Genomic DNA, 24,207 nt, shown 5'->3' with positions numbered 1-24,207 from the left:
CCTTCCTAAATTCAGCACTGCTCTCTGTCGGTCTCCTCCTAACAATGCACTTTTATTGGATGCACATAGGATGTATAGCCCTGCTGGGAGGAGGGGAGGAGGGTCAACACCCCAACCCCACGCCCCTCTCTGAGCACTGCACCACAGGCACAGCTCCCACCACCCTCCCTCTGCCTCCCCCCAGACCCATGGCACCATTGGTGTGCACTCCTCCAGCCTTTCCCATCCAGCCCTGGGGATGGACGAGGTGCTCCAGTGCAGAACAGCCACCTTGCAGCTTCACTGCAACACAGACCTGCATGAGGGGGTCATTCCTGTGCTTTAAAGGCTCCAGCACAGCACAGCACAGCACTCGGCAGCACTCAGCAGGGACTGAGGCACAACAGGACGGTTTGCTCTGTAAAAATACCTTATTGAGATTAAAAAAAAGGATGTAGAAAGGAATTCAAAAAGTATTTCCAAAACTTTGCACAACACCCAGCGTGCAGCTCCTTTTGTGAGCACTGTGTGGGAGGGAAAGCAGAGCATCCCAGCACTGCCCGGCCTCTTTCTTTCCTATCTCAGTAAGGAACAGCAGCCTCAGAGCCAGGCTCAGCCCCCAGCCCCAGCCCCCAGCCCCCCCTGGCCCTGTCTTGCTCATTCCTGCCTGAAACCAAAGCATGTGCATGCATGCAGCAAAGAGCTGTGAGCTCTGTTGACTGCATGCAGTGCTCTCCATTGGGAGTTTTCCTGGCAGAAAGCATGCAATGAAGGCAGCTAATTGACCCTGCAACTCCGAGCGTGGCTCAGAGGGACAGCAGTGAATCCAGCTCACAGCCAACCCTGCAGCATCACCGCAGGAATGGGCTGCAGGAGGGCAAAGCTGGAGAGCAGGCTGACCGACCTGCAGATCAACCCCGGAGATAAAGCTCAGATAAAAGCAGCACGCAGGAACATGTCTGCAAAACCACGTGGGAATGACCAGAGGAAAGAAAAATACAGATGGGAATTGCCCAGAGGGAACGCAGCTCCCAGCAGCTGCAATGGGATGGCCCCATGCAATGCTCACTGCACCTCCTCCACTCTCATCTGTGTCACACAAATGCCATCTGTGGAGACCAAACACATCACACCTCCCTGCCAGTGCAGAGCTGAAAAAGGCAGCAGGGTCTGAAGATTCCCTCCTTACGTTTTCTCATTCATTTTGCACTGGGAGAAGAAAACGAACGTTTAGATACAAACTGCTTTAGTGAAAAGGGAGGAAAGAAAGAACTGCACCTGTGGAATACGTGCACAAGTGCATGCACACGTAGTCGTGCACAGCACTGCTTTGTGCAGCCACCAGAGCATGCACACAGAATGAACCATGGATAGGAGACACTGTGCTGCTGCAGAAGTTCATTGCTTTTCACAGGTATCACTGCACACCATGTACGTTCACACAGATGCCACTGACACTCTCCTTTTATGAATGCTTTCAAAGGAGAGCAAGGAAGTGAGCAGCACCACGCACTGCTACAGCTGCTCCCAACAAATGTCTGCAGCCCAAAGTTGGATGCCACAATCCTCCTTCCCAAATCAAACCTGGCCAAGAAGATATTTGTGCACTCCTGAGCCACAATGCCACAAAGAGCAGCAAAGAAGAAAACACAGAGGAGTTGAAATAAGCCTCAAGCACAGCTCTACAGAGGAGCAGTATATGGAGGAGCAATGCCATGGAGGCATTTAACTGTTATCATCACTGCTATTCTTTTAATCACCCAGCATCACCACGACCACGGCACAACGCACAGGGCTGCCAACCTGGCTTCAGCAACCCTGCTTGCATCACTGCAAAGTAAAGCAGCTGCCCAGAGGAGGAGCTGCAAAGGCACTGCATTCCCTGGGTTCCAAAAGAGAAAAAACCATCACCACAATCACCTTTCATTTTGCTTCAAATGTTTCTGTGATGCCAAAGGAACAGAGCAGATGAAATGCAGACGCGCACACTGCAGCTCCATCCCCACACAACAAAGCAGGGAGCTGCCCCCTGCCCACCCCATTTCCAACCTTCCTATGGGAGGAGCGACCCAAGGAGCAGAGCTGAGCCCCTAACTGGTGACGTGGGATGCAGAGCCTGCTCTGGGCTCCCAGTGATGGGTGCAGCTCCCGTTTCCCCCTGCTTACAGCACTGCATGGCACTCAGGGCTGTGCACACGATCCCACGATGCTGTGCTTTGATGAGCTACCACTCATCCTTGGAAACATTTGTTTGCCTCTTCTTAATTCCCTCTCCTCCCCAAACGAAGGCTGAAGAGCATTTCTCAGTAAAGTAACGTATTTCCAAGGCAGAACCACAGCAAGGTGCATGACACGTGGCCACAGGGCATTACAGGAAGGTCCACCTGCTGGAAAACCTCACCAAAGTGCTTTCCAGGAACATGTTTCTCTCTCTGCTCTGCTCACAAGAAACAAGAACAAGAAAATAACCACAAATCACCAGGGCCAGGTTGGCAGTGTGACCTCCAAAGCCCACACAGCCCCCTGTATGGGCACCTTGCAACCAGAGCCAGAACTGAAGCAAATCCCAAGGACATAAAACCGGAAAAAAAAGCAGGGAACAATAAAGTGCTCCTGTGGGCTGTGGTCACATCGGGGCTATTTGCAAACAGAGCTTTTCCCACTCACATGTAACAGACACATGCTGAGTGCAACCAGGAGAGCAAGAAGTCACCACACACTGCTACAGCTGCTCCCAACAAATGGCTGCAGCCCAAAGTGACCTGGATGCCACAATCCTTCCCAAACCAAACCTGGCCAAGAAGATATTAAAACCAGAGGAAATCAGATGTATATATCAGAATCAGTATTCATCAGAAGGATATATTAAATCATTTCAGCCAAGGGAAAGGAGGGGATTGTTTGGTTTGTTTTTCCCATTGCGTTTATCACCATTGCATCTCTGCATGTTCTCTTGTGGTTTCCCACGGAATACACAGCTATGCTATTTACACAGACAAAAGCACGAACCAACAATCCATCCCAAAATACTCCAAGTGTGCTGCCAGATGGCTTCACAAAGGAGAATGGAAGAACTAATTCGAAGCTCTTACGCTGTCAGCAATCCATTTTTGGAAGGAACTACGAAAGCTCAACAAGAATACTTATCAAGCACATTGGTATTTCTTGCAATGCTTTGCTCCACGACCACAACCTCAGCTAAGCTCCCACCTGGATGGAGCAGGACAAGAAGCAAGCAGTGCTCCTGGGACACTGCAGTGAGGAGATGGGCAGAAGCACTGACCAAATTTGGACGCTTTTTCCTTAATTCCATCTCTTCCCATTTCTCCATTCCCCTCATCTTTGTTTCTCGGAACAGAGAATTGCTAACGCTGCCACAAGTGTTGCTGATGTGTAACTATGACCCTTCTCTGCACCTTATCTCTGCAATAAAAGTGCACGTGGTTTGCTTGCAGTGTTTTATAGCATTACATCACAACGTGGTACTACAATGACCCTCAATGATGTGTTGAGTCCACCGCATCACCAACCGATGCATCCGTTCATTAACAAGATAAAAGGGCCCAGTGAAAGCAGCTCGCACAACAAGAAAGGAGCACTGCCAGCAGGACACACCTGAGGAGCTCACTTACCACTGGACCTGTTTTTGCGGTTCGATTTCCCTCCTGTAAGGAGCATCTTGAGGCTGTTCCGAAACATGGCGATGCCGTCCCGCCGTGCGGATCCCACAGCCTGCACAAGGAGAGAGAACACAGGCAACAAATCAACGCTTTGAGTTTTGGTCAATGGGAAAAGATGGGGGAAAGCTGTAAGAAAGCATTGCCAATGAGCGTCTGTCAGACTGCTCTGAGAGTGGGGTACGTTGCCATGAAGGGGCAGCCCAAACTCAGAGTGAATGATGCACAGAACTGCAGACCTCCCTGCAGCTGAGCGTGCTGCCTCTGTGCCATTGGAGATGCCAGGATGAGCTGCTGGGCTCACAGCACTGACAGCTCATTTCACTTTGCTAAGGGAGGTAAGCCATCAAAACTGCAGTGGCAGCTCCAGGCTGGAGCAGAACAACAGCAAAGAGCCTTTGATTGGGACACGCAACGAGGCAGCACTTTGCTCTGCTGTACACACAGTGTTCCACACTTCAAAGGTAACACATTGGTATATATCACAGCATTTGGTCTTTAACAAGGTAAGATTCCTCTTGGAGGATGCTCAGTAAACGCCATCCAGAGTTACTGCACAGTTACCCAATGTTGTGAGGCAATTCACAGTGGAATACCCCATTCAAAGAGCTTTCTCTTAGTTAAAAGCCAACGCATGCCCTTTTCACACAACTTATTCACTGAGACACACCAACACTTAAAGGCAGATTTTGGGGTATGTGTGTCTGAATGTTATTAGCTGGGACACAGCAGCAGCACTGTGTCCAGGTCTGGAGCCCCCAGTACAAAAAAGACAGGGAGCTGTTGGAGAGGGTGCAGAGGAGCCACAAAGATGAGCAGGGGCTGCAGCACCTCCCCTACAAAGACAGGCTGAAGGAGCTGGGCTTGTTCAGCATGGAGAAAAGAAGGCTGCGGGGTGAATCATTGCAGCCTTCAGTACCTAAAGGGAGCCTACAAACAGGAGGGGAATCAACTCTTTGAAAGGGCAGATAACTGCAGGACAAGGGAAAATGGTTGGAAGTTGAGGGAAGGAAGATTGAGGTTGGATGTCAGGGGGAAGTTCTTTGCTATGAGAGCGGTGAGGTGCTGGAACAGCTGCCCAGAGAGGCTGTGGATGCCCCGTCCATCCCTGCAGGTGTTCAAGGCCAGGTTGGATGGGGCCCTGGGCAGCCTGGGCTGGTGTGAAATGTGGAGGTTGGTGGCCCTGCATGTGGCAGGGGGTTGGAGATTTGTGATCCTTGAGGTCCCTTCCAACCCTGGCCATTCTGTGATGCTGTGATCAGTTGCTCCAAAAAAGAACTTTTTTACCTATAACTCTCCATACAACAGCAGAAGAGGAAAACATGAAGGAGGCACTGAATGTAGGGCGGACAGCTGAACACACAGCAGTATTTATTTTGGAAGGTGATAACTTTGCAGCCCCTCCAACACCCCACCAATCCAAATTTACTTATTGAGGCTTTGAACAAGACAAGAAGAAGGCAGCAAACAGCTCCTGCTGAAATCTGAATAACTGCTCAGCTCTAAAGTGATTGTGGATCCGATCTAAAAGCACCATAGGTTGTGTAAAGGAGGATATAAAGGGGGTGAATGTATCGAGCAAGCAGCAGCAGCTCTGCTCTGAGACCAAGCTGCTGTGCTTACCAATTGCTTTTTTCTTATGGTCAGGGAATATTTTCATGCAGAAGACTTGTGAGGGTGGGCAGAGCAAAAGGCAGCAGGCAAAGCAGAACTTGGAAGCTCCTTCAGAGGAGGGAGAGGTGCAGGAGGGGTCGGGATGCACCCAGGTCTGCTCCAGCTGTGAACAGAAGCTGCGGCAGCAGAGACGAGGAACAACATGATTAATCTAATTACTAATTACTAATCTAATTAATCTGATGGAGCCAACTGGACTGAACAATGCCAAAGGTGAGGAGGAAGGTTTGCTAACAATGTTTACCTCCAGCCTTGACGTGATGGAATTACTGAACCTCTGCCCCATGTGTCTATGGAGGCTCCATGAACTCGCTCTGAAGAAGCACCTGGTGCAGGATGAATGGATGCTTTGCTCTGAGACCCTCAGCTGCCCATCCTGGGGGCCTCAGGGACCAGGTCCATGCATTCACAGCTCACCCTGGCCTCAGAGGAACACCAGACGCCCCCCCAGGTGGTAAGGAAGGCTCCCAGCAGCAGGCTCAGCCTACACCCCTGACACAGCTCCATATGCCCTACAGACAGCGCTGCAGCATCCCAGCCCTCACCGGATGGACATCTGATCACTCAAATGTTTTGGGGGGCTGCACATTATCAGGGCCTACAGAATTAATTTTCACTTCTTTCCTGAGATGTGAGGGACAGATATTGCCCAGCAGACATTGGATTTCCAAATGAAAGTGAATTCTGTTTGCCCCAGCTAAGTGAACAAGGACACCTCTGAGCCAGACCTGGCATCCCAGCAGCTCACACCACAGCAGTGGCAGAATTAATTCCCGAAACCTTAATAATATCCAGCAAAAGTTGATGAATGCTATCTAGAAAAAAACAACTCTGAATGCACTGTATTCATACATGTAGATTGATGGGGGTGGGGGAAAGCAGAAGATATATTTTAAGTTTGCAAACAATGGCATAAAATCAACGAGAGGCCATTGCCAGAACTCAGAAGATGCGTGCATCCTTTGTTGCACTCCATCTCAGTGCAGATGCAGCTCAAACACTCTGTAACAAAGTGTGCTTCAGTGCAGTAGGCATTTCCTCCTGCTGCTTCACTCCTGCTTGCATTGCTCCTGGAAGGTGAGACAAAGCTTTGCAAAACAAGCAGTCATCGTGGCCACAAAGCACGCAGAAAGCTGAATTCACTGCATGAGAAATTAAGATGTGTGTATACTAAGTGTACATTAACACACCAGAACTGTCTCTCTGAATATTAGCTCTCAAGATTTAACAACGTGTTAATGCTAAATTAATGTTTTTATGAACAAAAAGGAACCTTTCACCAATTAGTGAATAGCTTGCTATGCTAAGAGCATTCAGACTTCAAGGAGGAGCAGACATCGAGGCCCTCCCTCAAAAAAGAAAGAAGGGAGAGATCTATAAAGCTCACTATTACAGGATGAAAGAACTGAAAGCTAAAAGGAAAACAAACAACACAAACAGGGTTGGTCCTTCATGCATTGACCCCCTAGTGCAACATCACTGAGTACAGAAATCTGCTCCACACTCACTCCCAACAGCTGCAAGGATGAAACCTGCACTCCTCAAATCATTCCAAGTTCAACCTATGCTCTGATTTTCAATTGCCCTGAAATCCAAGAGAAGGTTTAGAGAGACGGCGTGCCAGGAGGGTGGGCAGAGCAGCACTGCTGTGATGCTGCAGGAGGAGCTGAGCTGCCACACACTGCACTGAGTGCTGCACAGGGAGATGCTCCAGGCCCTGCATCATCTTTGTGCCCTCTGCTGGTCTCTCTCCAGGAGATCCCTGTCTGTTTTGTACTGGGGAGCCCAGAACTGGATGCAGTACTCCAGGTGAGGCCTGACCAGGGCAGAGCAGAGGGGAAGATCCATTGCCCTGCTGGTCACACTCCCTTTCATGCACCCCAAGATCCCATTGGCCTTCTTGGCCACCAGGGCACACTGCTGGCTCATGGCCAACCCGTCACCCACCAGGACCCCCAGGTCCTCCTCCGCAGAGCTCCTCTCCAGCAGCTCGTGTCCAACTGCACTGATATGTGCCCTCTGAGCTCAGACAGCTCTCAGCCCACCTCTCTGTCCTCTCATCTACCCCACCTACTTCCTTACCAGGATTCTGTGGGATATGGTACCAAAAGCCTTGCTGAAGTCAAGGCAGACAACATGCACTGCTCTCCCCCCACCTACCCAGCTGGTGATGCCATCACAGAAGGCTGCCAGGTTGGTCAATCAAATGCGATGGATTCTGTATCACAGCACAGCTCTGCCTTACAGTGGGAAGCAATGGACTGTAGCAACTCTGAAGTAATAGAACTGGGTATTTACAGCAGTGGTCCAGTGCAGTTAAAAGGAGGAGAAGGATTTAGGGATGAGGGGACAAGGGGGAATGGTTTTAAACTGAGACAGGAGAGGTTTAGGTTGGATATGAGGAGGAAGTTTTTCAGCCAGAGGGTGGTGAGGCACTGGAACAGGTTGCCCAAGGAGGCTGTGGATGCCCCATCCCTGCAGGCATCCAAGGCCAGGCTGGATGTGGCTCTGGGCAGCCTGGGCTGCTGGTTGGCGACCTGCACACAGCAGGGGGTTGGAACCAGATGATCCTTGTGTTCCTTTTCAACCCAGGCCATTCTATGATTCTATAGAATACTTCTGTAATCCACCAGATAAAAGTTTTTAAGCAATACAGAACTTATTACACCAAGTTCTGTACACAGCCTTGGAACAATGGAATGTGAACAGAAGAGGAATTAATAATTTCATGTATCCTCATGAAAAGCCTGGGTACTGGCTTGTTGTGATGGGGGTCTGTCTGTCTGTCCTCTCCCACCAGAGCTCCTGCAGCTTCCTGTCCTGCACACCTCCAAGTCCCCCAGCCCTTCTGCTTCCCCAGCTCTCCCCCATGAGTGAGGAAACACAGAAAGAACCACCAGGACACAGGCCAGTATCCATCTCTGTTCTTTCACTTTAGCAAAATCAAGGAACCTTTGATGCTATCGCTGAAAGGAAATTCTGACCACACTGCCAACATGGCAATGCTGAGATCAGAAATGCCACCAGAAGGGTGCAGTCAGTCCCTAAACAAAGCCAAACGACAGAACCATTCTCTGTTGAGCATGGAAAGGTAATGACCTTGAAATTAAGGAAATTTAATTTTGAACAGGGCTTTATCACTTCCCATAACCTGGTTTCTAATTCTAGATTAATGGTGCAGACTGAGTCCACGAGGGACGCTGATGTTCTGTGCACAATGTCAGCCACACTGAGAGAACTGATACTGAGGAACAGTTTGGAATCTGATCACCCTCCTTTCACTGACCTGTCTGAAGTGTTGGAAGTGCCTCCTGTGCTGCCCATAACAGTAAGAATTGCCATTTGGGCTGTCAATAACATCAGTAGCTGCCATCAGAAAACGCCTGGGCGTTCCAAAAACAAACAGGCATTCCAGCTTGGAATGGAATGGATCTGCAGAACTCAAGTCTACCTCTGCAAAATGAGGAACTGGCACAAACCTTCAGGCACTTCTACAGCTGGAATGAATGGAGCCCAGTGAGCCCAGCACCGCCCCACCACCAGGAGCACCAGGAAGGACAGCAGGGTTCCCCACCTGAACCCATCAGCACTGCAGCTCAGAGTCATGGCGTGGAGCAGCCAGAAATCCTGCTGCCATTCAAGAAACAGCTCCACATTGCAATGCCCACCTCATCACCATTACAGGTGATTAGACGTGAGTGTAGAGATGAGAGAACTGAGGAGGGCTTTCATTCTATTTGAGCAATTAAATTACAGGGAAAAAAAAACCAACGTGGTAAGTAAAAAATTCTCTTACCTTGGTATGTCTAGACAAATTAAATCTCTAGGACAGCGTGTCTTCCTCCATGCACCACAAGTCCTGAAAGAAAAGAAACAAACAGAATTTAGCAGCATCTTCTCAACACAGTACTGTGTGCACCAAAGTGAAGGATCTCAGCCCAGAATGAACCCACAGCTCTCAGAGCAGCATCAGCTCAGTCACAGCCTGTGTTCACACATCTCCATCTCTGTGAGCCTGCAGACATTCTGGTCACTTGACTCTCCCCCCTCAGCACCTTTCAAGTGAGAAGAGCAGAAAAGCAGACCGTGTTTTCCCTCAATACACATCCCATAATGGAATGCTCAGAAGGCAGTCTCTTGCTTCCAGCATTTCTGTACCAGCACCCTAAGCAGCTCCAGCCTCAGATGGACACAAAAGTGCCACGGAGGCACTCAGCCTCTAATTGAGAATTGGGCTCTTGGCCTTCTGCTCCACCTTCACATGCATACAAAGCTCAGCTGCAAAGAGCTGTGCTAAATGTATTTTGCTGCTGAAAAAGATCACAGCACCATTGCAGCAGTGCCATGCGTGCCCCTCTGCTGGCAGTGCCCATCCCAGTGCCTCTCCCTTCATGTGATGCTCCATAAAACAAAGAGCAGAAAGCAGCTGGGCAGTGAGATGGAGCCCAGTGTTGCCTGCAAAGCAATCCAGAATGCCCCATCCTATCCACACGCTGAGCTTTCACTGCTCCTATTACTGCATTAGAAATCTTCATGTGAATGCAGCAGCAATGAGGGCTGTCAATAAAACCTGAACGTCGTTAAAGTGCTTTGATTCCTTTAATGCCTTTAACCCTACAATTATATTCATAAACTCCACTGCATGGGAGCGCTGTATCTCAACAAATATATCCAGACAGCAACATACAAACTGTTACAGGGAGAAGAATCAATGTTAGAACTATTCTAACTATAAGGATGCAACGCGCCCACCAAACTTATGAAGATGAGGAAATGCTATTGAAACACACACAGCTGTTATTAATGCTGCCAAGCCAAGGAGCCAACAAGCTGAGAGGTAGAAGCACTGGGCCTCAGCACATTGGGTTGAGATAATTCAGTACCTGCAGTACAAAGCAGGCGACCTGCAGGCCCAAGTGGTTACACCTGTGCATGCAATAACTGCATGAGGTTCAAAGGCAACCAGTAGGGATCAGCTTCACCTCACATTCCAGCACCCAGCTTCAAATCACTCCTCAGCACGCAGCCGTTCTTAGTGTAGAATCAGAGAATTGCTGAGGTTGGAAAAGACCTTAAAGATCATCAGGTCCAACTGCAACCTCCCCATAGTACCCAACTCCAACAACCCTCTGCTAAACCACGTCCCTGAGCAGCACATCCACATGGTCTGTAAACACACCCAGGGATGCTGGCTCCACCACCGCCCTGGGCAGCCCATTGCAGTGCTTCACAACCCTTTCTGTAAAGAAGTTTTTTTCCTGATATCCAACCTAAACCTTCCCCTGGTGCAACTTGAGGCCATTTCCCCTCGTCCTGTCCCCAGTGAGAAGAGAACACCCCAATACAACATTTTCAATACATAGATATCTATTCTTCTCACTGCATGTGTGTATCAGGATGTCAATCTCACTGCAATCACCTTCCACACAATAAGTTCTCCCCTCAGCCTCCTCTTCCCCAGACCAAACAGCCCCAGCTCCTTCAGTCTCTCCTCGTAGGCCATATTCTCCAAGCCCTTCACCAGCCCTGCTGCCCTTCTTTCGACCTGCTCCATCACCTCCATGTCCTCTCTGTTCTGAGCCGCCCAAAACTGAACACAGAACCCAAGCTGAGGCCTCACCAACGCCAAGTACAGGGCAGGATGACTTCTCTAGTCCTGCTCACCATTCCTGATCCAAGCCAGGATGCCATTGGCCTTCTTGGCCACCTGGGCACACTGCTGGCTCATATTCAGCCACCAAGGTCCCTTTCCATCAGGGAGCTCCTCCCCAAGCCTGTAGGGTTGCTTGGGGTTGTTGTGACCAAAATGCAGGACCTGACACTTGGCTCTACTGAAACTCACACAGTTTGCCTCAGCCCATGGATCCAGTCTATCCAGCTCCCTCTGTACTGCCTTTCTCCCCTCAGGCAGACCAGCGCTGCCTCCCAGCTTGAAGGAAATAATCTATGAACTATTGAGGATGCATTCAATCCCCTCATTACCATCACTGATACAGACATTAAATAGGTGACCCCCCTGGGCAGCCCATGCCAGCACCTGACTGCTCTTAGAACTTCTTCCTAACGTCCAACCTGAACACGTGTACATATGTATGTGGCCACAGGTTATCTCAGTTTCTATGTATACCCCAACACAGCACGGAATAAATGCACAATGCAAAACCTAAGTGAACCGACTGCCCAGCAGAAGGGCTCCTATTGAGCTGAAAGCTCTCAGGAGCAGGCTGCAAGGACAGCTTAAGAGCAATCACAACACAGCAGCAGGACTTATGGCTGATAGCATCAGGCACAGTGCTGCTCCAACCCAGCTGCCCAGCACCCCAAAGAGCAACACCTCCATTGGGATGCAGTGACACCGATTCCAGCTGCAGCAGCATCCTGCCAAACTGAAATCTGTGACGGGAAAAGGACCTGAGGATCAGAGAGCCAACAAAAATGCCCTTCTGCCTCCCAGAGCCAATCAAGCAGAGCCATCGCAAGAGACTGCACTGAGAGCAGGAGGTTTGATTTCAGCAGAACAATCGTAATCATAGAATCACAGAATGGGCTGGGTTGAAAAGGACCACAATGCTCATCCAGTTCCAACCCCCTGCTATGTGCAGGTCGCCAACCAGCAGCCCAGGCTGCCCAGAGCCACATCCAGCCTGGCCTTGAATGCCTGCAGGGATGGGGCATCCACAGCCTCCTTGGGCAACCTGTTCCAGTGCCTCACCACCCTCTGGCTGAAAAACTTCCTCCTCATATCCAACCTAAACCTCCCCATCTCACTTTAAAACCATTCCCCCTTGTCCTACCACTGCCCACCCTCATAAGCAGCCATTCCCCTCCTGTTTATACACTCCATTCAAACACTGGAAGGCCACAATGAGGTCTCCTGGAGCCTTCTGTTCTCCAAGCTGAACAATCCCAGTTCCCTCAACCTTTCCTCACAGCAGAGCTGCTCCAGCCCTCTGATCTTCTCACTGCCCTCCTCTGGACCCGCTCCAAGAGCTCCACATCCTTCCTGTGCTGGGGGCTCCAAACCTGGATGCAGTGCTGCAGGTGGGGTCTCACAAGAGCTGAGCAGAGGGGGACGATCACCTCCCTGTCCCTGCTGGCTTAAGAAGCCTGCTGCATTGAGATAAACACCATCAATTGTATAATTTTAAGTGTTTAGCAGCATGGCTGAGCAAACCCCCAGTGGGATGAAGTGCAAGGCTGACTTTCCGTCCTCTTAGAGCAAACAGAGCAATAGTTTCCTCATCATCTTTGCAGACCCTGCACTGGAGCAGGTAACATCTGACAGCAATGGCACAAAGCTAACTGAATTTGAAGCCTCTACAACAAACACGCTGTTGGTCACATAACCCAGAGAAATTACCAACTCACTCACACTTCTATCAACAGAGCATTAATGCAGAATTCAACCCAGCAAGAACCTGGAACACTGATGTGAGCAATGCTGCCTGACCTGCTCTGCTGGAAAGGAATGCTGTGTGAATGGGGATTTCCACCTTCACACCAGGTCACTCTTCTGTTCAGCCATCAGCTGGCACACACCTGGAAATAAGGGAGCTCAGAGGGCATTCTCAGCTCCAGCATTACTCTGCATACACAAATGTGTTGGAAACAAAGCACACGCTGGCAGGAAACAGCCTCAATTCAAGTTCTAACTCACAAGACTTTTTTTTTTTAATGTTTCTATGATTCTATGTGCTTTTCTTCGTTAGGTTTTTTAGTGACAGGGGTCATCCAACAAACCAAAGATCAGGAAAACGACAATGATCCTCAAACTATAGCAATGCAGGGATGACCCAACAGCACTGGGACCCACCCAGAAAACAAGCTCGTTTCCATCCTGATAAACACTGTCTTCTCAACTTCTGACTCTCTAATTGAAAGCAATTACACATAATTACTGTACTTGCAGAGTTTGCTACACAGGAGCACATACCAATGACAGATCAAGAATTGCACAGGTGATCATACAACCAACACAGCACCTTGGTCCATGTTCAGATCCCACCTGGCTGATCTGCAGTTGCATTATGCTGGCATTCATTTTGCCACACTCTCAGCTGGCAGCAGCCCCCTCACAATCAGCCCTGCAAATCATGTGGGAAAACATCAGGATTCCAACAGAACCATGACAAGGATCAGAGAACGAGCCATGTTTAAATGGGATGGTTCTGCTCACCTCTCACACCTTAAAAAAAAAAAAGGATTGCATTTGCATTGTGCCACCTCCCCAGCTCAGACTCCTGGTTCAATATGAAAATTGTAACGAGCTTCCATTTCACTTCCTGCTTAACAAAGAGTTCCAAGCTATCGATGGAGCAATCATCTTAATAACACTGACCAAATGCACCAAGATCTGTACTGGCAAAGCCCTTTGGGGGCCTGAACTGCCACTGCTTTGTCGTTACACAAATGCTGCTGCAAATCCTCACCTTTCTCATGCTTTTGGATGCTCATTATCATAACATGCTTAATAACATTAAATACAACCTATCTGGTCACCCCTCTGCTCTGTACCTACAGAGGTCACTGTTTATTAACTACTTGTTTTCAGTGCAGCACCCATAATGTGCACGTCAGTGCCACCACCCATCACAGGGTACGTTCAGCACGCAGCAAGGCAAATATTTTCTTTCCAGAGTCATTCAAGGTCAGGAGACAGAATGCAGTTATCTAACGTTGTAATAGATCCCAGCTGATAACTGAAAGAGCAAACCCAACAACCCACAGAGCACAATGTGGGGGATGGACAGAGGTCCCCACTCAGAGAATTCTGGGGATGGATACAGAGTCACAGAACTGGAGGGACCTCCAGAGATCATCGAGTCCAGCCCCCTGCTAAAGCAGTTCCCCAATAGGCTGGCATCCTGATGGGTCTTGAGCATCTCTGCATAGATACAGGATAGAGCCATCACCTCTCAGGGCGGCCCGTTCCAGTCTTCTTTTCCACATGCTGAACATTTCCAGGTTACCCAGCCTTTCCTCATAGGGGAGATGCTCCAGGCCCTTCATCATCTCTGCGACCCTCCTCCATGAGATCCCTGTCTTTTTGGAACTGGGGAGCCTGGAACTGGACACAGTTACACTCAATGTGGCTTCACCAGGGCAAAGCAGAGAGGGAGGATCACCTCTCTCAACCTCCTGGCCACATTCTTTTGAATGCACCCCAGGATCCCATTGGCCTTCTTGGCCACAAGGGCACACTGATGGCTCATGGCCAACCTGTCATCCACCAGGACTCCCACTGCCCCTCTCCAGCAGGTCAGCCCCTACCACCACGCACTGAACATTTCATCCCCTACCACCATGCACTCAAGATCTGGCTTTCTTGCCCCCCCATAGCATTCACACTTTGGGTAGAACTGGGCTCCATTTGTCTTCTTTGACCTTTTCTGGAGCGCAGCACAAACTCACAGACACAGGCTTCCTCCAGCATGGAATGCCTTCAGCCACTGCAGCAGCTATCTGTGGTTTTATTTCAGCTCCTGGAGCCACAGAACTCAAAAAGCCACTCCACAGTTCCCTAAGGCTCCCACAGACAAAGGAATTTCCAAGAGGATGGTCAATGACTTTGCCCACCTGGAAGCACTCAACGTACCTCAGGACACAGCTCCTGCCCCAACATCCCCACATCCCCTTCTGTGAGCACCTCTGGTAACACCATACTGGGACAATACGAATTTGCTGCCTTACCAACTCCTCCAAACGAAGCTCCAGCACCCAGCCATATACCTTCACTCCAACACAAAAGCTGTTAGCCTTCGAGAAAGATAGGAAAGGAGGGCACAAAAACCACAGGGACAAAGCACTCAGAGCATCCCAGCCCCTGAGCAGTGTGCACATGGGTAAGTGCTTGAAGGAAAGGGCACATTTACACACATACTTCATCAAAGACAAAAGGTAAATGGTATTTACAATAGGTCTGACTACTCCAGCAATGTGCTTAAAGTAAAAGCTACTATAAATGAACCTGTTGTGCGAGCACACTTGAAATTACAGAGTACAGATAGAACACTGAGTGCTGCCATGTGCCCAGGGCTGCTCCATCCCGCTCATGGCAGCTCAGTTTGCTGAAATCAGAATGCAGCTGGTGGGCAATATGTGCAGGTATGGAGATGCATGGCTATGGCACGCAAACTGCAAACTCAGTGAGATCTGACTGGGAGAACTGGCTGCCCTGAAGCCAGCTGTTATGGGTCTGTTGTTGGATGGCCAGAAGATGGACAGCAGCACTCAAACAACCACAGCGATGGCACGAGAGCGAGCAGCACTTCCCAAACCCAAGGTTGACTTATTTCCAATGGGGCTCTTGAAATCTACCCCTACCCAAACAGAGCCCAAAGTTAGGAACCACCTTGGGCAATTCACACGGATGGCCCAAAGCCTATGGGAACAATGTGTGTTTATCCAGAATATCCTATCCTGCGGCTCAGACAGCCACCATCTGCCTGCTGACAATAGTGAGCATCCTCTTCACTCTCCCCCATCTGCAAAACAGAACACGTCGGAGGAAACTGCTCCCTCCTGGGATACATCCCCACGTCCAGCTTTGGTGCAAAGAGCAGCACATCCCCATCCCCACTGCTCCGCTGTGGCACCACCACCTCCACGCACTTTTATTTCACTCTGGAACAATGTCTAGTAATAAACAAAGGTCTGTTTCCTCAGGCAGAGGAAATTTCCTACAGAAGCACATCTATGGCATTGAGACGTGCTACAGAAAGCACAGCATCAGCTGCTGCTGCGCCGCCAGCCGCACCAGGAGGCCTTTCTTCTCTAACAAGATTGAGTCGGGAGGAGAAAAAATGATTTAACATTCAGCGTTGTGCTTAGATTGGATTATCTTCCATCTGAACTGGATAAGGATATCACATTTTCCGAAGTTTGCTGCTATTTAAGCAAAACAATGCAAACAATAGTGCAGAAATCACTTATGAGCATTCTCACCTAGGGACTGTGAAGATTACAGCACAGCTTGCCCAGAGAGGCAGCATTCCCTGCAGTGGGGCACTGTGCAGAGCTGGCAGTGCTGTTTGCAGGAGGTGCTCCAGGCACAGTGTGAAGCACTGGAACAGGTTGCCCAGGGAGGCTGTGGATGCCCCATCCCTGCAGGAATCCAAGGCCAGGCTGGATGTGGCTCTGGGCAGCCTGGGCTGCTGGTTGGTGACCTGCACATAGCAGGAGGTTGGAACCAGGTGATCATTGTCAAAGAATCACAGAATCACTAAGGTTGGAAAAGACCTATAAGATCATCCAGTCCAACCATCCACCTATCACCAATGGTTCTCGCTAAACCACATCCCTCAACACAACATCCAAACGTTCCTTGAACACCTCCACGGAAGGGGACTCCACCACCTCCCTGGGCAGCCCATTCCAGCGCCTGACCACCCTTTCAGAAAAGTAGTATTTCCTAACATCCAGCCTGAATCTTCCCTGGCGCAGCTTGAAGCCATTCCCTCTAGTCCTATCACCAGCTACACGAGAGAAGAGGCCGACCCCCAAACCCCAGAGCACACATTTTAATGCTGAATATAAGATGCTGGTGCAGGAGTCCAGGCTCTAGAACACAGGGATGGAGACACTTGGTGCACCGCTGTGTGCTGTCCTGGGCAGAAGATGGAAGCTCTGCTATACCAAAGCACTGATGCCAACAGGAGGATCAAGCTTGGAATTATTCCTGCTATTTCACATCATTGTGCACAGGCTGGGGTCACAGCTCCCACAACAAACTGCGTCCCACTGTGTGTTCTGTGCAACTCTGTGCACTTCCACCACGTGGTTCTGAACGGCACACCAACACACAAGGCATGCAGACTGTTATTGTTCCGCGTCAGGAGAGGAGCAGATGTGTAACCACAGAATCTTTACTCTCAGGATTTTAGAGAAATAGCACCACTCTGCTTGCCAGATCAATCTGGAGACAACAAAAGTCTACCTGTATGACAGCAGCCAACATTCAGTTCATCTGAACCAAACAGCACACAGGCTGGATGTGGCTCTGGGCAGCCTGGGCTGCTGGTTGGCAACCCTGCATGTAGCAGGGGGTTGAAACTAGATGGTCATTGTGGTTCTTTTCAACCCAGGCCATTCTGTGATTCTATGATCCCTTAAAACTCTTAGGAACACTCATTGCAGCAGCACTGCTCCCAGCACTGCCCTCACCCATCGCCCCACAGATGTAACTCCAGGGACCAAATATTAAACAGAGTATTTTTAAATGATTTATTCTTTAATTTTTCATCCCTACCATCACAAAAGAGCAGTGTCTGTGCATCCAAGCAGGTGCACACACAGCCACCTGTGGACAACCAGCATCCCATGCGCAGGATGGGGACTGTCACCTGCAGGAGCACAGCTCCACATGCCTTAAAATCCCATCTGACTTCTAAAGCACTCAGCCAACACAGCCCTACCCACCAGACAAGCGTTGTTACCCCCAGTCCTTCCTTCCATCCAGAGATCAGTTGCCTTTTTCAAGCAGGCTCTTCACAGTGCATCACTACTCAGCATCCTCCAGCTGCTCCCCCCATTGCCTGACTGACACACCACTACCTGATCACAAAGCACACGTGCACACCTTGCTGCTGCTCGGAATCCAAGCACCCCACCTACCATGAAGGCGCAGGAGGTGACACAAGTGCAACAGGAACAAACACACACTGAGATAACGCAGCTCCCAGCTGTCTGCACCCCTTCGGTGGGCAGCTCCAGCCATTCAGCAGCACCAGACTGGAGGAGCTGGGAGCTTCCACGTGGTCGATGTCAGGCCCTGCAAGTCGGATGCACTGCACTGCAGGGATGTAACAACAGCCGGATGGGAAGGGAGGGTGGAGAGAGGAAGAGGAAGAGCACAAATGAAGGAAGGAAAGCCAACCTGATGTTTCTATAATGAGTAATATGCAAAAGCTCGCATCTGGGAGCTACGATTGAAAAACCAACACACACTTGAAATAATACTGGGCTCTCTTGTAGCTTTCTTACAGTATCCCCAGAATAGCTCCAACTCTTTTGGCCTGAAGTTGATTTTTTTGCCTAAATGTTTAGCAAAAGCCTGCGAACAACTTGCAGCCTGGTAGAGCCAGGGGAACAGCAACTGCACAAAAAGGCATAAAAATTAAACAAGGTGAAACCTGGAGACTTCTCTCCTATTCCTGAAAGGAACGGGAAGCATTGAGGCTTTCAATCAAACGAGATGCATCAGGCATGCAAACAAAGCCATGCATAGCTTAAGTGGCTTCTTATTCAGAAGCAAAAAGTATAAATAGTTTAAATTTTATTTATTTTTACTGAACATATTCTGGTCTACATCCTGGTCTACATTCTGCTCTACATTCTGGTCTATATTTTGTCTACATTCTGTCCTGCTTTCTGTTCTATGTACTAGTCTACATTCTATCTATGTTCTGGTCTATGTTCTATGTTCTGGTCTACATTCTATGTTCTGATCTGTATTTTATCTACATTCTGTCCTACATTCTATGTCCTGGTCTATATTCTGGTCCACATTCTATCTTTTAGTCTACATTCTATGTTCTGGTCCACATTCTATGTTCTGGTCTACCTGCCCATCTACATCCTGTCCTGTGTTCTATGTTCTGGTCTACTTCCCCTAGCATGAGTATTTCAGACAGAACAACTCCGACACCAGGAAAAAACCACAGCAGAACGCAAACTGCATTTTCTGTTTATTTGATTGCTGTTTTTTTCTTTTTTTTTTTGTTTTTTACAGCAGAAAGCACAGACATGCAGCTCTTGCTATCTGCCTTTCAGCTGCGTGTTAATGATGTGTCCCAGAGCATCTCCAAAGCGCAGGCAGAGCCTCTGTACCAGATCAGCTCCTCTGAACCCAGCCTGGCTTTGGTTCCCACACAAGCACTACAGAAAGCAATGCTACCTGTGCCAGCAACAGCTACGCCAGTCTTACTGCTCTTCCTCCCAAAAATACACAGGGGAGATGTGCCCAAGGCTTCTACACGTGTGCACAATCCTAGGAGTTCATTCTTTACCCCAGCTGTCCAGCCATGCTCACTGTGCCACGCACCCGAGTTTCAGAGCCAGAACACACATCCCTCCACACAGATCAGTCAGAATTCAGTCTCTGTTCTTGTTTGTGGAATATGGAATATTTCGCCAATATGAAGCATTAATATATGGCTGATATATTCACTTCTAGAGAGAACTCCACAGCCACCATGCAAAGCCCAGGTGATGTCAAAAATACTGTTTCCTACGGGGGGAAGAAGTGGAAATCCCTGCTAAAAAGCTCATTCTTCCATGTATTGCTCAGAGCAGTTGGTGCAACCCGTGCAGGGCCTTATCTCATCTCCCAACAGCAAAAACATTTGTCTGCGAGGAAAAATGCAGCACAAGAGCCTGAAGTTCATCACAACTGCTTCATGTCACGTGAAATTTTAGTTACAAGCAAGACAGAACACACAGCACACTGATAGATCAGATAAGAGCCAATCTCACAGTGCCTTCTGTTTGCATGAATGCTGCAACTCCTGGCAAAACATCCACACCAGCTTCACTAAGTGTCACCTACCCCTGTGTATCCTTCTCACTTAAACTGAGCTTCTTCATCTATAGGGTGGGAAGCAGATGAAACAAGCCCATGCACACCATGCTTCCTAAAGCACACTCATTACCTCACCTTAAAATCCATGCACACATTCAACACCAGTGCTGAGCTGCTCTGCAGCAGATCAGAACCACAGCAGCACGGCGTGGAGGGCTCAGAAACATCACTACTGCCTATGTCTATCATGCAGTCTTACAGGGGACAGAAGCTGCAAAAGAATCAGAGAGTCATAGAATTGCTGAGGTTGGAAAAGACCTTAAAGATCATCAGGTCCAACTGCAACCTCCCCATAGTACCCAACTCCAACAACCCTCTGCTAAACCACGTCCCTGAGCAGCACATCCACATGGTCTGTAAACACACCCAGGGATGCTGACTCCACCACCGCCCTGGGCAGCCCATTGCAGTGCTTCACAACCCTTTCTGTAAAGAAGTTTTTTTCCTGATATCCAACCTAAACCTTCTCCTGGTGCAACTTGAGGCCATTTCCCCTCGTCCTGTCCCCAGTGAGAAGAGAACAACCCAATACAACATTTTCAATATATAGATAGCTATTCTTCTCACTGCATGTGTGTATCAGGATGTCAATCTCACTGCAATCACCTTTCAGACAATAAGTTCTCCCCTCAGCCTCCTCTTCCCCAGACCAAACAGCCCCAGCTCCTTCAGTCTCTAAGAAGTCCACGGGGCAACAAGAGCCAGATGCAAACCTTATCTGCACTGCAAGGACCCCGTGGTTACAGCTGTGCCAGGGAAATGGGCAGCAGCCAAGGGCTGTGTGCTGACAGCAGCACTGCTAACTCAGCCCCCAAAGAGCTGCAGGAGGAACAACAAAGGAGCTCTTTGAGAGCCTATCTGCCTGAGCATGGGCACAGCTCTGATACATTCAGGGTCTGAGAGCACAGCCCAGCCCTGAGGAAAGGCCAGGACTGTGCAGCAGGGTCCTGGCTACTACAGGCAGACAGACAGAAATAGGACTCAGTGCATTCATGCACATAAGCACAACCCACACCTCGCCTGGCCACGCTCCACCTCCCCTCTGCTCCACGCAGAGTTCACCTTCCCACAGAATGCACTGATCTGAAAGCCCCAACCCACCCCGAATTGCCCATGCTTGGTGTGATGCACCACGCAGACACGCAGCTGCCACTCACAGCTGCCTCGATTTCGTTGCCTTTGGTGCTGCTCTGCTTTCTTTTTGCACCTTCCACAGGGCTTTGCATGTTCTCAACTCCGCCGTCCCCTTTTTCAGATCATTTATTTTGCATACAGGAGACTTAATTACCTCTTTTCTTCTAATAAATAAGCAAACCAACTCAAAGGAGGCATTTCCCTGCACCGCTGCGGATTCCTTCAGATGGGCTCACGTCGAAGCATTCTGTCCCACACTGGAAGATGTCTCAGACACATCAGCTGTTCAGCTCGGAAACGTCAGCTCAGCACTTCTACATCTCCCCGTGCAGATGGCATCTCCCAAAACAAACAACAGCGAGCTGTGAGAGCCCTTATCTACATCCATCTTTGACTCCAATTAATCCATACATAGCATTTTTCCACTCCCCTGGGATGGGAATCTACGAGATACCAATTGCTCAGGGATGCTCTCTGGGCTCAGCATCACGCTTCCAGTAGATCAGCTCCCATTACTGGTACATGGGTGAGATACGCCTCAGCTACAGGCCTCGCCTGTCACAGCCCTCTCCCTTCTAAATTGCAGATTTATGGACAGTTGCACAGATTTCCCACTGAAATGAGTTAATCCATCTGTTGCATTTGTTACCACGCTTTGGTGACGCAGCTCACAGCCACGCAGTGGTGCCATGGCTCAGCTCCATGGAGGCTCTGCACAGAGGTAACCGCAGTACTTTGCTGTGCCATCTGAACAAGGATCATAGAACCATAGAATGGCCTGGATTGAAAAGGACCACAATGATCACCTGGTTCCAACCCCCTGCTGTGTGCAGGGTCACCAACCAGCAGCCCAGGCTGCCCAGAGCCACATCCAGCCTGGCCTTGGATGCCTGCAGGGATGGGGCATCCACAGCCTCCTTGGGCAACCTGTTCCAAATGCTATTTGTATCCAAACACAAATATCCAAGGATATTTGTACTTCCCCTTATGTACTTATGAACAGAAAATGCATGGAAAGGATCATCTGTAAGGCTCGGGTTGTCATGGCATTCCTTTTTGTTATTCTCTAAACGCCTCTATTTAAAGAGTAATGACCATCATTTTCTGTTGCTGTCAGTGATGCTGAATCCACAGCAGCCCTCGGTCAGGATCCAATGTGATGAAGGAAAAAAGGGACCAAGGAGATGTGCCATGTTATCTTCACCTATTGTTATTTTAATTCCGTATTTAAAAATAATTATATAAAAAAAGATTAGTTCCAACTCTTCCCACCTGCCTACGAGATATCTTCTGTCTGGGCTCTCTTTAATTAAAACTTAGCTTAGGTGATTGATAGTCAATTCTAAACAATAAGTGCATTCCACCCGTTGGTAAGTGATTGTATAAGCATTATAGGAGGCTTGGTGTCCTGCCCAAGGATGTGAGAGATAAACCCTTCCAACCAACCCATCTGAGCACAGGGCACCTTCCCACCTCGCACCCCACCAGCCACTTCCCTATGACCCAAGAGCAGCAGCAGAGCCCTGCTCAGGGCTGGTTGTGCCAAAGGACAACAACACACCCTTCAGTTCCCATCAGGCAAAGCCAACGGGAGCCACTCCATCATTCACTCTCTTACAAGACCCCCATCTGCAGCCCTGCATGGGCTCAGTTCCCCACCTATCACTGCACTGAGGGCGATGGTCCTTCACACACTGAACACCACCAAGCCAAGACCCCAGCAGAGTGCAGAGAGAAAATACTTTGCAAAAATAAACACTTGCATCTCTTTCCCTTTGGAAACGTATTAATTTAGAAGTGCGCCATTTGGCTTGTGATCACAACTTGTAACTGGCAACAACTCCCACTGCCATTACTTTTTGGGATGACTGCTGCCCACACGGTGACAGATGGTAACACTCCACCTCTGCTGAGGAGGTGTAGGAGCACTGCCTGCTGTCAGCGACGCATGAAAAGAAATCCAGAGACAGATAACATCACCAGCCTGAAGAGAACGCAGGTGGGCACATGCAGCTCCGTTATGGCTGCAGCCTTCAGAACAACCCTCCTTCAGTGCCTGCTGCACCAAATCCCTGCTCCTGGAGGCAGAGGGGCAGCAGATGCCCCAACGCACAACCACCCCTGGGCTGTGCTGATGGAAGGCTGCTTGCAGAGACTGCAGCCCCAGCTGCCCCAGAGAATGGGTGCAACAGTGGGATGCGAGCTGGGAGCCTCCGACCAAACCTTATGCAGAAAATGAAATAGGAAAGAGCGATCCGAGCAGCAATGCCTGTTATAATTGCAAATGGGAGATCTCCCCCTTCTTACAATAGGAGTTATTCAAGCAGCTCAAAAACATAGCAAGTACCAGGCCCCAATTTCAGCAGCCACACCTGAAGCACTGCAGATGAAACCCCACCATTCTGACAAATCCTTCAACACAAAGCCATGAGAAGAACTGCAGGGCCCAAGGGCTGGGGGCTGGCCAGCAAAAACCCACAGCACGAGCACTGCCTGCCATGGCTCGCTGCACCCACCCTCTCCTGCACAGCTCCACGGGCTCAGCATTACAGCTGCCACAGAAGCCTGATGCACAATTCCCTCTGCTTCCTATCTCCGCACGTTCAGCACGTTGCCAGTCCATCCTCAGAACATTTCACTTGTTTTTCCCCTTGCTCAGAACCTCCCTTATTCCTCCCATAATATCTCTCCAGGAGGGGAAGCTGTCCCTCCCTGACCACTACCTGCCCTTTGCAGGAGATGTGCTGCCTTATGGGAAGGTCCATCCTTTTGCACAATGTCCTGCACTCAGAGGCCCTGAGCATCACGCTGCCATCCCCCCCCCACGGCCACACAGCTGCTGCTGCCCACAGGTGCATGCTTCCCAGGTGACAATCTCAGCATTAAGAACCTCAGTGCCCTCAATGTTCAGCTCCTGGACCTCTTCTGATTGCTATCTGGAACACCATGAGCATGCAGCTGTCAGAAATAGCATCTCAATGCAGAACCCACAGGAAATAATAGATGTGCACAGAGGAAACACGCTCTGCAGGAGATGCATAGGGGCAAACACAAGGGCAGACGTGTCCTCTGCTGCACGCTGCAAAGGAAAGGAGCTACGAGCCATCCACCACTGCAGAAAGCATCTGAGCCCTTTCACACGTCCTCCTGCAGCTGAGCGTTGAC

General features: G+C 49.5%; 1 protein-coding gene across 13 annotated transcripts in view; it reads right to left on the bottom strand.

The window, feature by feature from the left end:
* Window positions 1–24,207, bottom strand: part of TANC2 (tetratricopeptide repeat, ankyrin repeat and coiled-coil containing 2) — a 182,286-nt gene that overhangs the window by 125,873 nt on the left and 32,206 nt on the right. For all 13 annotated transcript variants that reach the window (XM_090125170.1, XM_090125169.1, XM_031600935.2 and 10 more), the window contains 2 exons: window positions 9,127–9,189; window positions 3,612–3,711 (listed from right to left, as the gene is read on the bottom strand). In XM_090125170.1, coding sequence (XP_089981296.1) covers window positions 3,612–3,678 — 67 coding nt within the window. In that variant the 5' untranslated portion in view covers window positions 3,679–3,711; window positions 9,127–9,189. The remainder of the gene's footprint in view (window positions 1–3,611; window positions 3,712–9,126; window positions 9,190–24,207) is intronic.

This window comes from Phasianus colchicus, chromosome 26 (assembly GCF_987193195.1).
Source record: "Phasianus colchicus chromosome 26, bPhaCol1.hap1.1, whole genome shotgun sequence".
Classification (NCBI taxonomy): Eukaryota; Metazoa; Chordata; class Aves; order Galliformes; family Phasianidae; genus Phasianus; species Phasianus colchicus.
The sequence above is the reverse complement of the archived record's forward strand: the minus strand, read 5'-3'. Positions and strand labels throughout refer to the sequence as shown.